This window comes from Mesitornis unicolor, unplaced genomic scaffold, assembly GCF_000695765.1.
Source record: "Mesitornis unicolor isolate BGI_N332 unplaced genomic scaffold, ASM69576v1 scaffold5309, whole genome shotgun sequence".
In the NCBI taxonomy this organism is placed as follows: domain Eukaryota; kingdom Metazoa; phylum Chordata; class Aves; order Mesitornithiformes; family Mesitornithidae; genus Mesitornis; species Mesitornis unicolor.
In genome coordinates this window covers 70,855-84,284 of record NW_010205110.1, presented here as the reverse complement: position 1 = coordinate 84,284, position 13,430 = coordinate 70,855, and the positions used below count along the sequence as shown (strand labels likewise).

Below are 13,430 nucleotides of genomic sequence, written 5' to 3'. Positions count from 1 at the left end.
CACGACTGCATCCAACTGTTCTTACTTTCTCCCCTCGTTCTCTTCATATTTGAACTCAAATACAAGGGGAGATGCCTGTACCTGAGTTCTTTATAAAGGTAAAGAAATTACTAAAATGGTGTCTTTATCTCAGCATACAACACAAGGTTTTTTTCTTAACTGATAGTTATGCATTAGCACACATACTTTTCCCCCCTCCAAATTTCCATTATCAGTAACTCCAGTGACTCATGCAGAAACAGCAACAAAACTTCAAAAAAAGTAGCTGTTAAAATGGAAGCAAGTCAGTTGAGAAAGATTTTAGGCATCAAAACACCACTGCAGTCTGCAAACACAAAAACATAAACAGATGAGGCAGAGAAGAAAAAAAGAGATACAGACATGAACATGTCCATGTAAAGAAGTAGGACTTGCAATTTTCTACCATGTTTTTGTTTACACCACATGTGCAGCAAACTGGGGCACATCAGAACCAGCACATGTGCCCTGTGCACAATAAGGAGTCTAACTGGGCTGAAAGTGGTGAATTTGGCGTGCACAGAGAGCTCACCGTAAGTGCAACCCACACTCTATGCTACTGCACCCAGAATTTATTAGTGTCTCTGCTTATGCTATGCAACTTCGTAGTTTTGTTCTAGAAACTGAAATCCCAAAGAGGTCAGAGAGCCGGGCAGGTTAAGTCTGCATTATCGTGTGGTGGGCACTCAGATATGAGGACACATCACTGTAGTCACTAAGGCAGATGGCCTTTTTTCCAATTAAGAGGAACTATCAGCTGTGCCATACCATAACTCTACACAAATACTAGTATAAGGGTTTGGGGTTTTCATTATTTCCCTAAGCCACTGCTTCTCCCCCCAACTCTTCACCCTTCTCTCTTTGCAACTGTAGAATAAATATGACTGGAGCTCAGTAAATTGACAGATTATGGAGGTATTCAACTCCTTCTTCAAAAGGAGCTGACTTCCCATATTGCTCTTTTCACTCTATTGTTTATACTGGCTTGGCCAGTCTTCCCATTCTTTTCGTGGACAAAAGAGGTCCATGAAAGTGTAGTTTCTGTATCCTACCAACTGCAGATTATTTATCTCTGGAAGGACAGGCTTTCAAAAGAGGAATGTCTAATCCAATTTTAAGGTCAGAGTGCAATCTTTTTATTACCAACTGTGTGGTGTTTTTCTTTTCCTTCAAGCATTTCATACAGCAGGCCTGTCTTCAAGACTCATCCAGTTGAGAATTAGATTATTTTTTTTAAGACTTCTCTTGTAAACTTGTGCATATCGAATCCAGACTCTATGGCAAAAGGCAATTTGCCCTAACACATTTATGAAACAGTATCTTTTTGCTGAAAGACATGCATGTTTTTAAGAGTGGGTCTGTTCGGTTTTTTCCTAAAAATATTTTGGGAGTAGATAAATTTTTGCTTTTTCTGTTCCTCCTTTCAAAACCATGTCACATGCTACATATAGATACTGAACTATAAAAATAAGGTAGGGTTTCCACCAAATCTGTTCTACACTCAAAACGCTTTTGAAGAATTGTGTGATTCCAATTTTATTACATTTATTTTTAAAATTGTCTCAAATTTACGTTGTGTAATAGGAAGAATATAAAATCCTGAAACTTCAAATATTCTTTTCCCCTTGCTCATGCTTGTACACTTACAAAAATAAATGATTTCCATATTTTACTGGAGATACAGTGTAAATTTTTTTAAGACTTCAGATTTCAATTAGCACTTCCATAATCTCACTACATACAGATATGGAGGCATTAAAAGTAGGCTATATATAATACATACAGTATATAATGCAGGATCTACAAGGGAAGTTTTATAAAATGCTATTTTTTAATTTAATCCAGAAACTCATTTGTCCAAAGTCTATATCTTCTCTGGCAGCAATGGGGAAATTTAATGCCATTTTACAGCATTAATGCAATTCTCTTCCCATTAATGCAATTCTTACGGCTCTGAAAGAGTTTTATTATGTCAAAATTACTCTGTACCTGAGGATGAAATAAGAAACATATCCCAGATATGTAGTCTTAAACGGCTGTGAGATGTACTGTATTTTTCATATTGCATGAAAACAATCTTTTCTATCATTACGGTAGTTTAGAAGTGAATCAGTAAATGCAACTATATAACTGACTACATGTATTTTTTAGGTTTCTAATTATTCAATATATTATGTGACACAGCAGTGGTTGGCAGAAAGAGCATCTCTTCATTTTTCAGGAATATCCATGGGGCATGTGACAAATTCATCAAGACTGAACTACAGCTGTTGCCTAAAACTGAGCGCCAAAAACACCACGCATTTTGGGAAAACTGATTCGCATAAGCTAGTGGAAAAGGTATCCCAGCTGCTTTTGGCTGCCACAGTTAACTACCCCTTCAGAACTCCTGCTGGGCACGCTGTGATGTCAAGTCTTTTGAAGTAACTCTGCCACCAGAGGAGAAAAGTTCTATCTGATCTGGCATAAACAAATGAATCTATGTTTTAATGATGTGGTTAACCTTTAATAATTTTTTTTCCTCCTAAAACAACCCAGATTGAATAATCTAAACATCAGACAAGTCAACCAACACTACACACACATAGTTTAGAAGCTTGCTGTGTTTTTTTTCTTGATGTGTACAATTAAAATTGTGAGGTAGTAGCTTTCACAGATTCAGAACGGGCTTCGAGTAAGATCAAAGCTGTCTGCCACCGTATAGTGAAAATATTCCTTCAGAACTGCACATTTATTTATGCTTTATAGCATAATGAATGTTTGTGTGAAAAAATTTTGTTCTAAACCCTGTAAATAGGCAACAAACAAGTAAGACAATAGCAGCATTACACTTTCATGAGAAGACTGGAGAAAGCAAGCCAAGGTACTGTTCAGGACTATGCAGGCAAAAGACACACATGGTAGATGAAGACAGGACAAGTCAGGCATGAACAAGTCAGAAACCTAAATAAAATCCTGTTAATGCTCTGTGGATAAACAGCACAGGCATAGTTCAGCTCACATGCTATAGAAGACATGCAAAGGCTGCTACTGGCCTGGTTAAAACCTTCTTCAAGCTGAACACATGCAGCTCTCTCAGCCTTCAAGAGCTCCAGTCCCTAATCGCCTTGCTGGCCCTCTGCTGAGCTCGCTCCAGTTTACCAATGTCTTTGCTGTACTGGGGGCCAATATTCTAGATGTAGTTGAACAAGTCTGGTAGTCAGATTGCTCAGTCTTCTGGCTGTGCTTCTGTTCATGCAGGACAACGTGCTGCTGGCATTCCCTGCTGGTTCACGTCCTGCTTGTGCACACCAGGACCTGCAGGTCCGTTCCCGCAGATTTGCTTCCCAATCAGTCTCCAGCTTTTATTCTTGCAAGAGTTTCTCCAGTTGCAGGAACAGGACTTTGTATTTGTCCTTCTTGAACTTCTCAAGGCTCTTGCTGGCCCATTCCTCCAGCTTGTCTAGGTCCCTCTGAATGACAGCTCAACTTGAGCATAGCAGCTCCTGTGAAACTTCCCTCCCTCTCTGGTGACAGCTCATGTTCTCCAGTTTCCTCATAGCTTCACGTCCTCATTCTCCTCTTCAAAAACTCCTCACAATACATACCAACAGTACTTCTGCCAGCTCACCTTCTACAGCAGCCTTCTGGCTCCAGTGAGCTGCTTCTGCTGCTACCACAGATCCTCACATAAGCCAGTTTGCAGAAGTGCTTCTTTTCCTCCAAACCACTACTCTAGTTTTTACACAGACCACAAAAACCTTTCCCTCTCCTACCAGAAGGCAATCCAGAAAGGAACATAAGTGACACCATGACAAGTTGATCTTTCCCTCAACATTTATTTTCTCTGCTTCATAGTGGAAGGTAAGATCTGAGATTTTTTTTTTCCACCAAAACATATCCTTGAAATAAATATTAGCTATGTTGATCCTCTACGTCTAAACTGTTTTCCTTTGTTACCATAGTGCTAAGGAAAAGAAGTAGATATAAAAAACTTATGCCCTTCTTATTTAATTCGCTGTAGCACTATACAAATGAATTCAAACAAAAAGAACTGGCCACTGGATTAGTTCTTTACCATGAGGTTTATGCAGTTGCTCTATCACCCAATGCCTCCTCCCCACTGGGGAAGAGAGGTCAGGAAAAGGAAAGGAGAGTTGTGGGTTGAAATAGATAAAATTTAATAAAATTGTATTATATTAATATTAGTTTTTATTATTACTAAGTACACATCTATACTCAGCCAATACAGTGGGGAAGTAGGCCTCAGGGTTAGGAAGGTAAACAAGTCCATCTCGAGATGTCAGCCATGGAAGAGGGAAGAAGAAGCAGCAGGCGAGAAGAGAAAGAGGAGGGCTGTCTCCAGCAAACTCCCCAATTTATACTGTATGCAACATTTATAGTATGGAATAAATCTATTGGCCAGCTTAGGTCATCTGCCCTGGCTTTTGCTTCTCCTAACTTCTGCACCTGGTTACTCAGGATCCTCAAAGACCTTGATCACTGTGGCAACCTGCATACCAGGACCAGCCACAAAGCGTGTTACCAACTTTGTTCCCATGAAATAGATGGCTGTAGTCCTTACAAAATTGCAGTTTTCCTCAGCAGAAAACTGACTCTCTGTCCCAATAAACCAGGTCATTCTTTTAAAAGAAACACTTCTGTACTACACTAAAAACAAGCGTGTTTCAGAAGAGAAGAAAAACTAACACAAAAAAAATGAAGACTATATATTAGAAAGTTCTGCAGACATTCAGTCATCAAATCTATTTACATACACATACTAAGAAGAGAAGAGATGAAGCTGTAAGAGCTTTATTGAAACTGCAGTGCCACAGGCAATAACTAAAAGCCTAGTTCACCATTATAGAAAGGCAAAGTTAACTGCTTATGAATCTCTTAGTTTAATTGTTTAGTATTTATCTATTCATAGATGAGAGTGTATTATGTAGAAATCTTCAGGCTTTAGAAGTTTCACTAAGTTTTTAGAAGATATTTCCACTCCCACCTCACTTCATCAGGCAGAGTTCATCCACAACTCTCCAGCAAAAATTCACTTTAAGCCACAACTGAAAACCAGTATTTGAGTAAGTTAAGGAGTAAAAAAGCAGAGACATATAAAAAGTTGATATCTTAAAGGGAAGATTTTTTACTACTAGTGTAATGTGCAATATAGCAGACTTATGGGTGTTGAGGGAATCATACATTTGAATTTCCCAACTTCCGTGAGTTTAAAATGTCAGCAGTAATGTTGCAAGATGGCACTTAAATGTAGTAAAAATGATAAGTAAATTAGAAGAAAAGGAAAAATACTCTGGTTATGTATTTATAATAGTGGTAAAGCATTATTTTCTTCCAAGACCACCTTTAAAAACCTGAGGGCAACAGTCTTAACTATAGGCTAAGAATGCTAGCTGTAGCTATTAAAATAGAGATTAGAAGGAGTTATCATCTCCTTTGAATAGCTAAACTTTTACCACTTTCACTCTAGCTCTCTTAACAGATGAGGTCTGTGCATCCGATGGATCTTTGAGAAGGAGCGTGAATTGCAATGAGTTAGAGACAGCAGAGATTCAGGAGCCTTCTTTATAAAAGAAGCTGAGAAATAAAATGAAAAGAAGTAGGAAAACGTCACAATCACAATTCTGCAAAAACACATTACTGAGTAATGCCAGTCTATCACAATACCAATTTGAAGCTGACAGGTATGTAGAATCACCGATGCGTCTTACTATTTCTGATTCCTTCTCAACTCCAGGAGCTGTTGACTTTATATAACTCGCAGTACTTTTCAAGAGTCATGAATACATAAATCCTCTGCTCAGACATTACAAACCGCCTGCTGAAGAGTTCTGAGAGTGACCCCTAAAGATGCTAAGCTACAGAATGTGCCAAAAACGAGAAACAAAAGGATATCTACCACTGGAGACTTTTTACAAGCAGATACTGGAAAAAATATATGCATATATTTCCTAACAACCTGGTCCAGAAGATAGAAAAAAAAAACCAATTTCTTTTATCTTTTGTCCCCCATTTCACAGAATCACAGAATATTAGGAGTTGGAAGGGACCTCGAAAGATCATCCAGTCCAACTCCCCTGCCAGAGCAGGATCACCTAGACCAGGTCACACAGGAACACATCCAGGAGGGTTTTGAATGTCTCCAGAGAAGGAGACTCCACAACCTCTCTGGGCAGCCTGGTCCAGTGCTCTGTCACCCTCACAGTAAAAAAGTTTTTCCTCACGTTCACAAGGAACCTCCTATGCTCCAGCTTGCACCCATTTCCCCTTGTCCTGTCATTGGACAACAGAGAGAAGAGCCTGGCTCCTTCCTCCTGACACTTGCCCTTTACAAATTTATAAACATTAATGAGGTCAAATTTTGTTATGCCAACTCTTCCTTGACTGACAAGACTTTAATATTTTTGTGACATTGTCCTCTAAATGCCATAATGTAAGTGACATATGCTAGTAACAAGAAAAACAACTGCTTTATGCCTATAGAATGTAGTAGCAAAACAAGCTTTTTTTTCACTAGGTACTTAAAATTTACTATCTGCAGCTGTACTGGAGGATCCAGACAAAAGGAAATGGCAGTTATAACACAACCTTTACAAAAACATTTCTCCTAGGTAATTAAATTCTTCAGATATAGCATATCTATGTGCATTCATGGTGGTGGTAGTGTACAGCAAGCAATTGTGTTTCAATGTTTTTGCCTTGGCAATAGCTAGAGGTGCCCATTTGTTCCACCTCACCTGTTTCATGCACAAACAAGGCAGCACCTGCTATACAATCTTAAGTTTTTCCTCAGGCAGATTCCCGTAGAGATGGAGGAACTAAGACAATACAGAGCAATGTGGTGAATTTCCATAAGGGTATGAGTCACCTCAGAGACCTTCACCTGAAAACCGACCCTAAAATGCTCCATACACACAGACACAATAAGGTCAATTCCTAGCAGTACTTCATCCTACACACACACACAGAGCCATATATGAAAACCCAGAAGACAAACTACAGTGGTTTTTTACCTCTACCAAAATCCCTCCAGAGCTGCACACTGCTCAGCAGGAGCCCGAGCAACAAAGGCATCAAGGCCTGAACAACTGGTTCTTTAAGCAAGGCCACTGGGGCAGGCTGCACTCTTCAAACGGGCACTACCATGCAGCTGGTCTATGTCAGTGGTCTCATCACATGCACCACAACAACCCATTACCCAATTGGAATCTCTTAGTACAGAAAATTATGGCCTTGAATTTTTAGAAAAACAATGAGCTAACAGAAATCACAAGAGAACTGCATTTTTTTACAGCTGAAAGTAGAAAATCCTTCCAATACCCAGCACACATCCTATGTCATAACTGCAACAGTGTGAAGTTCAAAAAGGAAAACCAGACTAAGATGTTTCCTGACTCAGAATCCTTTATAAGATTTGTCTAGAGCCAAAGTTCATGAGGACAGATTGAACCATTCTTACCCCTTATCCCAAGACCCCTGTACTTACAAACTGCACAAGCTGAAGAGATTTGTAAGTCGTAAAGCTACAGACTGGCAAGAAAAACACTGGGGTTTCTATTTTTGCAGTGCTTTCCTTTTGTTCAGAAGTTTATTAATTTCAGTCAGCACTTGCAACTTTTTAATATTATACAGGAATGAAATAGTTTTGTAAGTTGTATCATAACTCTGTTCAACCAGTTAATTTAAGGCAAATTATTTCTCTATACAACACAGTATGTAGACATTTACTAGATAGCACATTCATTTAAAGTGGACTTCATAATAACAGCTATGTAACTACAGAATACCAGTAATTCTATTCATACCAATAACCCACTTAAAAAATAAATGCAAGAACTAAAAGGTGCAGTAAAATCACTTAAAGTTACCAAGAGCCTCAGTTCTCTTTGTTTCACATGGATTCATTTTGATTCACATGAAACAAGAATTGCCAGAAGCTAAAGCTATTTGGTGTGCAGGGAGGTAGAGGAAGAGCGAGGACTTATCCAATTAAGAACAAAACAAACAAATAAACAAATAATAAAAGAAACCCCACCCCAAACTTTTTAAGTTAATAAGAAAATGTTACTTTGTACAACATCAGTCTGTTTCATTAGTATATTGTTCTCATTAATAGGTATTTTCATCAATACATTTAATTCTATTACATGACTAAAATAGAATTTTAGGGAGTGTATTTAGCAATACTATGACAGTAATCAGTTCTGTAACATGGAAACAGTTTTAGAAAAAGGTCAGATCAAATATACAGTATATTTTTACAAGTATATGGGATTTGTGCAGATAGGATTTGCTTTCATCCCCATTTTGTAGTAGTCCAAAGAAACATTTCAAAGACATACAGTATTATTTGTTCTGCTATCTGAAATAAAAAAAAGTTTGAACCTGCATATATCTGATCCTAACACTGGAAAATTCTGTCTGTAACAGGACTAAAGATCCAAACTATACACTTCCATTTTTCAACAGCAGACAAGTAAGCTCTTAACCCATAGCTTCACATTTTTACTACCAGATCACTGGTGAAATGTTTTATTTTAACTATCATTTTGCCTCTTCACACAAGTCAGTTTCTTAAACAAACCAACCAGACACAACAAAACAAAACAAAACAAAACAAAACAAACCCACAAACCACCACAAACAAGAAAAACCAACTCTCCAAAAAGAAATGGAACCTGCTTATGGACACCGACAGAATACCATAACCACATTTAAGACAACCCTTCTTCCCTTTCTCTCACATTATAAATTTTAATAAAACAAAGGAGAAAAACTGGAATATATTTTACCAACTTTATAAACACTGCAATAATTTCTCATCATGGTCCCAACTGTTCCCTTAAAGAAAAGGATGAAACAAGTGTTTTCACACTGTAACGAGCTAACTAAATGTGTTCCTAATACTACCAACACAATAAAAAGAACACTGGTAAGTATTAGGAATCATGACATAAAGACTAACTTCTGCTCAGAAGGGACAGAACTGATAAATATTATAAGCTAGGAAAACTATCAGGGCAATACCTTGATTAATAAAGAAAACCCCTCTTCTACGTGGAGAATTATCCAAATGGGACTTTCAAATCTTTGAAGTGAAAAAAATTAACTATAATGCTGGAAAACCACCAAAAAATTCTATTAGCTACTCCAAAAACTACCCATCTGAAGCAAGGCTTCAAAGTCCTAGTGCAAAATATAAAATAGCAAAATGTCCCCAGTTCTTTATGGGCACTGAACAATAAGCTTCAAAACTAACTTCATAATTGAAGTTCATCACTCACTCTAGAAGCAAAAAAAACCTTTTAATTAATACACAGAATATTATTATGATGTTCAAGGAAGACTCATGAAAATTTATACAAAATTTACAGTAAACTAATTTTATGCTGAAAGAGTAGGAACGTCTGGATTTAAAGCTTTTGATAATTCTACCTCAGCAAGCTGCATAAGGACCAGTAACAGAAAGATTAATGATTCTGAAGGTATTGACTGCTAAGCGTTGAATTGGATTTCAAAACAAATCCAGAAAAATTTAATTCTCAACAGGGAGTTAAGCGCTTGTATTATTAATTTTCAAACACTGGCTGTTATTACAAGCCAATTACAGACTTGTATTTACACCTGTGAAAATATGGGCAGTTTTAGGTCCAAAAAGGCCATGCTTCCTCTTATGTATAATGGAGGCAAGAACAATGAAAGTCCCTACTTTCCTGATAATAGCCAAAAGACACCAAAAAGCTTCCATGAATGGAACAAAATAAAAACAGCATATGAAGACTGGTCAAGTACATAAAGAGAAAGCTGCTCTCTTGATTCCAGTTAATAAACGACAGCAGATGGCCAAACACGGAAACCAATTTAAGTATTAACCTAAAATACTTAAATAATCTTTAAAAAAACCCAAATAATCAATATCCACTGATGCAGTCTTACCAAGCTTCAGGCAACAAGAAAGCATATTCGTGTGGTGAAGTAGTCTCTGGGAAATTGGAGAGAATTGCCTGTCTGTGTGGAAGTAAAGCTGATCCATGGAAAGTGAACAGAATTTCCAGGGCTCTGACATTGCTTTCCTGAAGAGCAAGACAGTAAGTTGCAAAAATAGCTTAAGATTCATTTAGACTGAAAATGAGCAAGAAATCGAAGTCTAGGTCATGCAACAAGCATTTAATTTAAAAATTTTCTTTAGCAATAAGGAAAATTAGCTCAGTGTCACTGCATTTCTTTATTTACAAATACACCTCCCTCAGCTCTTAAATTCCCACTGAGATTAAACTAAGTCCAAAGGGAAAAAATGCACTTAAGTGAAAACAGCAACACCAAACCAAAATTACATTCTTGCAAAATAAATATTAATACCCGAGCATAAGTTCTTGCTGAAAGTACAATATTCTGATTTCTGAACTTTTTGAAGAATTCACCATCATAGTGCTGTTCAGCTGCATGAGGCCCTCCAAGGATTTCCTTTAAAAAAAAAAATTAAGTTGTATAAGATTGGTATTTTATGAAGGATTTATAAAGGCACCAAAAAGCCTACATGTTTATTTATAGTAGGATAACTAAGTACGAGATATATGTGGAAAAGCACGCTGCTACTTTTAATTTGTTTCAGATGCAGATGCATTTTTGATTTACAAGCTATGACTACTCTCTGCCTCATTTTAATTAGGGTTTAGACAGCATTAGTTAAAACGAGATCTGGTAAAAGTCATAACATGACTAGTGATAACTGCAAAGCTAAAGTTAAAAAAACTAAGGAAAATACAGTTTGACATTCTGAAACCTTTCACTTTGTTAAGTTCATGGAAGAAAAAGATTTGTCAGAGAATCTGAATAGGACTTGCTAATTAGACTGACAAAGAGAAGTAATAGTAATCCTACAGCAACTCCACATCCCACATAACTTAATTCCCTGCAGACACAGTACGTTCAAAGTAGGCTTCTGCCCAGCTGCACCTCCCAACACTAGAAGCCAGCAATTTACAACAGTGAAGCATGAGAAACACAGTAGTTTGAACAGGAAAACAGTTTACATTTCTCAAGTGAGAGTCTGTAGTATTTCACGAGGACTATAAACATTAAAACTACAATATATAACAAAAAACCCATGATGTTGTGACCCAAAGTGTTACAGCAATACTTATGGAATGAGAATTCAAAAGAACCAAGTTTCCTCACCTCGTAGGTTTCAAGGCGATCCAGGTAAGTTAACAGCTTCAGTCTGCTACGGCAGAGTTCTTTTTGTTCCAGTGTCAGTCTGGGTTCAAAACAGGAATTTTCACATTTAAAATTGATACCGTACAACATGTGCATATGAAGACAACAGTTACCCATTTTAATGTCTTCGTGCACTGGGATATACCGAGAAATTAAGTAAACTGAGAACTCTGACAATATAATGCCAATTAAACCACTCTCCTATTAGGAGTAACACAGTGAGAGTAATTGCATTCTTGCAACTGTGTAGTTATAGCAAACCTATAAACACAAATAAAACATGGCCTAACATTTCATTTACTTTGAGAAGTTTACTGTTAATAGCAGCTCTTGACACTTCCTGGATTCCTTTTTCTTTCTAGTATCCATTTCTTCAGCTGGTGACAAAAAGTCTTCATAGGGAATTTCAATGTCCACGTCCCCAGGTAAGATAAACCTGGAAGATAAGTCCAACAGGTTACTCAATGTTGATACAAAAAAAAAAAAGATATGACAAACTAGTTTTTGAATAAATACACTAACACAGCTTCCCATTTATGTCTTGACTAAAAATCTAAACTTTTATAGAAAATTATAATAGTGAATTTTGCTGTTGTAAAGAAGCAGCCACTTATCACATGGAAACAAGAGGCATCATCTCTTGCTTCCAATCCCTCCCTTAAAAAGCAAAAACACCCTCAACCAACCACACAGCTATGATGGTTGATAAAAGGCAGCACTGGGATTGGCAGCAGCTCTACAGCGTACAATGGTAACAGATAATTGCACGAAGAAAGAAGAGCCTCCCCTGTTTCTACCACCAGGAACTGAATTCCAAAGAGAACTGTCCATATATTTCCCCACTGAACCACTGTGTTTTGCTTCGTTCCCCTCCCCACTTGAACAACAGAAGATCACTACAATTAAAGACATACAACAAAATGCATGAGGTGCAGCTTCCAGAAGAGGCAACAGAAACAGCTTCTCACCAAAAAAACCAGTAACATTAGAAGTTCTCTGTGATGAAAAAAATAAAGCACATCCAAACACAGTACAAAATAAACAGTAATTTTACCTTTGTAAAAGGTACCTTGCAAAAAAAACAGTCAGATTCAAAGCATTACCTTTCTTTATGTCCTGAAGAAGGATCTTAAAATTTTCATTATTGCTCGATTTAAAAAAAAACCTACCAAATTATTAGAAAAGACTTCAAGCAACATTCTTTAAAAAGAAAAAAACAAAACAAAACAAAACAAAAAACTTCTTCCCAAACCTGCCACCGTCTTCTCCTTTTCCTATGGCCACAAGAGCCTCCAAGTCCGTGCCTTTCAAGCCGTACTGAAGCAGCTTCTTAGCAGCATCCACATTCTCTGGAACTCTTTCCAGGCACTCGTGAAGAACCCATGAGCGCTTCTTGATTTTGCTCTGTCCAAGAACAAGAGCATAGGCAAAATGCTACATGCTTCAATCCAAAGCAACAAAACCAGAGATGTTAAAATAGTCTAATGTGTTTCTTTCACTTAAGAAAATGTCAAGTTAATCTGATGACTGACAATGTGAACCAACAGAAGACGTGAGAATGCAGAAACCATAATTGCCTCAGAGTATATGTGACAGAAAAGGGCACAGAAATACAAAATGATTTGCCAAAACTTTCACAACAACTGGAACAGAAGTTATTATTTGTATTTCCTAATTAGTATCACTCATTCTTATACTAAATAAAAAGTGACGGTTCTGGGCTAAAACACAGTTGTTATAAACAGAGGGTACTCCACTATAGCACAAGAATCATTTTTGGTATCAACCTCTTCACATACCAACAGGATTCTGTGACAGAAAGGACACAACAGAGTCACAAAATACTACTGGCATTATCTGCTGATCTTCAGTTGAAATTACATAGCACATGGAGAACAGCAACTTGTACAAATCTTATTTTGACATTCAATTAATATCTGACTTCAAAAACAAAAATTTCATGATACTTCTCTTGATCTCCTGGAAGAGCTTACACTACAGCACGATTAGGCTGTGCATCTTCGACAACACTTGTCTGCTGACTTTGAAGTCTTTCTTCCAAGACAAAAAAAAAACCTAGGTTGGATTTTATGGAAAAGCTTCAGTCACAGGTAGGAGGACTCACTGTAAATTTTCTTATACAAACTTTGCTATATAGCTACTGATACCACTTCACCTTCCTATTTAATTTTCTA

At 37.3% G+C, this 13,430-nt stretch overlaps 1 protein-coding gene across 1 annotated transcript in view; it reads right to left on the bottom strand.

Moving 5' to 3' along the window:
• Window positions 1-13,430, bottom strand: part of NBAS (neuroblastoma amplified sequence) — a gene marked incomplete at its 3' end in the record, with an annotated part of 53,345 nt that overhangs the window by 9,671 nt on the left and 30,244 nt on the right. Inside the window, exons 18-22 of the mRNA XM_010191268.1 lie at window positions 12,488-12,639; window positions 11,537-11,671; window positions 11,197-11,275; window positions 10,378-10,482; window positions 9,955-10,091 (exon numbers count right to left, since the gene is read on the bottom strand). Coding sequence (XP_010189570.1) covers window positions 9,955-10,091; window positions 10,378-10,482; window positions 11,197-11,275; window positions 11,537-11,671; window positions 12,488-12,639 — 608 coding nt within the window. The remainder of the gene's footprint in view (window positions 1-9,954; window positions 10,092-10,377; window positions 10,483-11,196; window positions 11,276-11,536; window positions 11,672-12,487; window positions 12,640-13,430) is intronic.